At 42.0% G+C, this 4,081-nt stretch overlaps 1 protein-coding gene across 3 annotated transcripts; it reads right to left on the bottom strand.

Annotated features, from left to right (window-relative positions):
- Positions 1-557: 557 nt before the first annotated feature.
- On the bottom strand, positions 558-3,466 carry LOC136675940 (P2Y purinoceptor 12-like). Of its 3 annotated transcripts, none has more exons than XM_066652758.1 (2): positions 3,369-3,466; positions 558-2,030 (listed from the first exon to the last, which is right to left on the bottom strand). In XM_066652758.1, the coding sequence occupies exon 2, from the start codon at positions 2,014-2,016 to the stop codon at positions 958-960; it is 1,059 nt and encodes a 352-aa protein (XP_066508855.1). In that variant the 5' UTR covers positions 2,017-2,030; positions 3,369-3,466; the 3' UTR covers positions 558-957. The 3 variants fall into 3 exon arrangements, with proteins under 3 accessions (XP_066508855.1, XP_066508856.1, XP_066508857.1); XM_066652759.1 differs by having other exon boundaries at positions 3,360-3,465; XM_066652760.1 differs by lacking the exon at positions 3,369-3,466 and adding an exon at positions 2,348-2,433.
- Between the last annotated feature and the right edge of the window lie 615 nt (positions 3,467-4,081).

Below are 4,081 nucleotides of genomic sequence, written 5' to 3' on the forward strand. Positions count from 1 at the left end.
CCCACAGTCCAAAAACACACGTTGGTAGGTGGATTGGTGACTCAAAAGTGTCCGTAGGTGTGTGTGAGTGAATGTGTGTGTGTGTGTGTTGCCCTGTGAAGGACTGGCGCCCCCTCCAGGGTATATTCCCGCCTTGCGCCCAATGATTCCAGGTAGGCTCTGGACCCACCGCGACCCTGAACTGGATAAGGGTTACAGATAATGAATGAATGAATGAATAAATAATGTGTTGAAGTCTGAGTATAACAATAGACCGACCCATGTAAAGACATTGATAACCATGAGGATAGTAAGCCATGTTTTCCAAAATGCGCATGCGATTTTTGTAAATGATCTGATGCCACAGACAAAGGGTAATTTAAAATGTGAAATTGAAAGTGTGGCTTGAGGTTGAGGAGTGAGATTAGAGCTCATTGCATGAGTCTCATGGCCATTGCATAAAATTTGGGCAGCTCTGTGCTTAGGAAACATGTAAAACAGTGATTTACATATGCTGTAATAAAGCATATGTACATCATGAAAACAGGGTACATGATGAAAGGTTCTTATGTGCTTTTTATTTAGAACAGACAAGGCTGACATTTTGTTAACACAATGAAATTTGCATATGAATATTTTTGTTAAAGGACTAAGTTTGTGGACATTGCCCATCCAAAACAGGAATGGACTCAATAGTTCATGACAAAGGTGTTTGCTGGAGCTCCATCACTCCAGAGAGCCACAGCTTCACAGGATAATACCGGGGGATTTATACCTCTCTAGCCAACACTTGGCATTGCAAGCAGCTCCAGAGTATTTCATCATACTTCCAAGCTGTGTTAGCGAATGTCTCTGTCAGGAATGGCTACACCTTAAACTAGAGAAGGGTCCATGTGTTGATCAGGTTACAAACACAATACAAAATTTGTTTATTTAGAACAATCATAATCTATTTTTCAATTCTATACTGTTCTACATTTACATGTGGCTTTCAACAGGGTTGTTCCCTGCAGTAGTGTCTGAACTGTCCTGAAGGGCCCTGCATCTCCCTGGTGACAGCTGCAGGATGTTGAATAAGGAGTCCCTAAAGGACTTGCAGAGAAAGAAGTAGATGAGTGGGTCCAGCAGTGAGTTGAGGGAGCACAGCCACAGGGTGCTCTCTTTCACCTGGAAGAAGATCAGCTTCTGCCGGCAGTCGAACATGTACCCTTTGGTCTGGGTCATGGTGTAGGGCACTCGGGTGAAGTGGAAGGGCACAAAGCATATGAAAAAGACGGCAAGAACAAGGAACACATTAACCCGTACCTTCTTCTTCCTCTGGGAGGCACTAGTTCCAGCAGTGTAGCCTTGATCACTTCCTCGCGATCTCTTGAAGGACTTGTAAAGTTCTTTGGTTATCAGACTGTAGCAGACTATGACAACTACCAGGTTACCCCAGAAGATGACTTGGCAGATGTAGTTGACCACTTCGTGCCACTTCAGGCCAAATGGGGTTTTCAAGTCACTGCATTTGACATAGTTTGAAGCTGGTGCTTTGCTGGTCAGGATCATATTGGGAAAGGAAAGTGCCAACAAAGTTGCCCAAATGGCCCCTGACAAGACTTTCCTGTAGGTCAGCCTTCTGGGGCTGGTTCCCACAAAGGGCCAGAGGGTCTTCCTGCAGCGGTCAATACTGATCAGTCCAAAGAAGATGATGCTGATGTACATGGTGAGGTAAAAAAGTACGGAAGACACCCGGCATACGAAGATGCGAACACTCAGTGAGGCCACGTTGGAATCGGACAAGATCTTGAAGGGGAAGGTGAAGGTCATGAGGATGTCGGCCACCACGATGTTCTTCAGGTAGATGATGAAGTGGGAGCGGCTGGGGATGCTGAAGAACACCCACGCTGCCAGGCCGTTGAGGGATAATCCCAGCAGGAAGAGGAGGGAGTAGAGGATAGGGAAGATAATGGTTTTCATGATGTTGTCACGGGAACACGAGACATTCCCATTGGTCTGGTTATAGAAGGGGACAGGGATCAATGACCGCTCCATGACTTGGTGGGTTTCTGTTAATAAAAGGAAATGAATTAACATAAAATTCAACTTAAGTTCAAGTTTACCTTCAAGAAAAAGCAAAAAATGAACTTAACATGTGGAAAATATTAGCATAGTCTACAAATAGGAAGATAATAATATTAACCCACAAGAAAGGATGGGGAAAAGTATGGAGTTCAAGGAAGCATTAATTGATTCATCAATCCATGCATTAATTATTGAATTGTTTGATGGATAGATGAATGAATGTTGCCTTGAACTTGAGCACACACTCACACACATTCACCCAGTCACTCATGCTCATGGAAATTGTCACCATTTGACTTACCACCATGCAGAGGAAACCCACACAGACACAGGGAGAACACACCACGCTCCTCACAGACAGTCACCCGAGGTATGGACCTCAGTGGCAGAGACTTAGTCCCAGTGTCTGTTCCAGCTGGTCAGTATTCAGTTATACACCTAATGATATGTTTATTATTTATCTTTTTTCACATTTTGAAGTAGACCAATACATTTATCTGAGATCTTTTTTTGCATATGGCCACAGTGTAGCGTTCACTATTTACAGTGCATGGCGACATTTGCACATGCTTTGTCTGAGGTTTATTTAACTGCTGAACCTCAGACCGCAAATGACACCTAAGCGCACCCTTCATGACAACTGCCATAGTGTTAGTGACGGCATCCTCCTCGTACTTGCTTGAGTTCACTCTGAACTTAAGGGACTGTGAAGAAAGCACCACCCAACGTGTGGCTAAAAGGATTGCTCACTAATGTGTTCACTGCCATAGACGGGTTAAATGCAGAGAATCAAGTAACTCTTCTTGTTCATGTTTTCAGTGCCTTGAGAATAATATGTTTATTCGCATATTTATTATTATTATTTTTTGTAATTCCATAATGTCGTAAATTCCATATAAATTGGCAACAAAAACATTGTTTTACATTGCAAACAACAGCTGGGATGTGTCACGACAATGAAAAGCCAGTCTAAAGTAATTAGATGGAAAAATAGAACCTTTATGTTTACTATAGCCCTTGCTTTGAAGTGTGATGTGTATCTGAGCAACAATGCGGGAACAATAAGCTCCATATTCCACTAAACCTTATCAGATCAGCACTTGGATACACCAGAATTACATTCCAGCTGGATTTGCCCTTCCATTTGCATGTGTTTTTTGCATCCGCCTATAAACAGACTCAGGATTTGTGTAAATGTGCTTATTTAGCCTCAGCTATCCAGGTAAAAAAGCAGATCACAATGTAATTTTGTTTTCCACTCGCTACTCACTAAAGAAAAAACATGGTCTAAATAACAACATACAGGAACTTACTTGCAATACCTTAGAGGAGGAAGTGAATCGATGTCTCAGGATTTGTCCAGTGTATTAAAGCATGCAAAGGTTTGTTCTGAAAAATGTTCAGCCTAACTTGATGAGCTGATTTATACGAAATGGAGCTGATTGTAGGTTGTGGTCAAGAACGAACACTGGACAGTCACCATGGAAGTGGAATTAAAGAAAACTTTCTCTTCCTCTTCTGTTTTTTTTTTTTTTTTGGTTGTTTTTACTTGAACTGCACAGCAGTCTGGACCTCTAAAGATAGACCAAAGTATATTGCTGCTACGCATTTTCGTGTCTCACATTACTCAACCCAGACGCTATCAGCCCCTCTGGTAATCTGTGGGGGTTTAAATTTGGATTGATATGAAATCTTCCTTCAAAAAATTAACGCTTTTTCAATGTGCTTTTTGAATGTTGCTGAACAGGTCTAATTCAAACATTAAATTGTAACAGAATGTAGTTCCCTTGGTTTACATTCTCTTTTCCAAGATCCCTATTTTATAAGGTGTGTTGGAAAGATAACCCCAGGTCAGAGAAAGACAGATGGCAGGGGTTGCACATGGAAATTATTTTCCATTGAAGCAGCCTCTGTTTCCACTTCTCTTTTTGAAAGATGTCTCCCTGACCCTTTGCCCAATGTGTCACCCCATTAGCAGAAGCCACTTTTCCTTACGACGTCAACAGCAATTAGGATCTCAGAGATCGAACCTTCA

The sequence above is a fragment of the Hoplias malabaricus genome, chromosome X1 (genome assembly GCF_029633855.1).
Source record: "Hoplias malabaricus isolate fHopMal1 chromosome X1, fHopMal1.hap1, whole genome shotgun sequence".
Taxonomy (NCBI): domain Eukaryota; kingdom Metazoa; phylum Chordata; class Actinopteri; order Characiformes; family Erythrinidae; genus Hoplias; species Hoplias malabaricus.

What these genes read in the sequence shown, in the direction of transcription:
- LOC136675940 (XM_066652758.1), bottom strand. Translation starts at nt 2,016, where the DNA reads ATGGAGCGGTCATTGATCCCTGTCCCCTTCTATAACCAGACCAATGGG.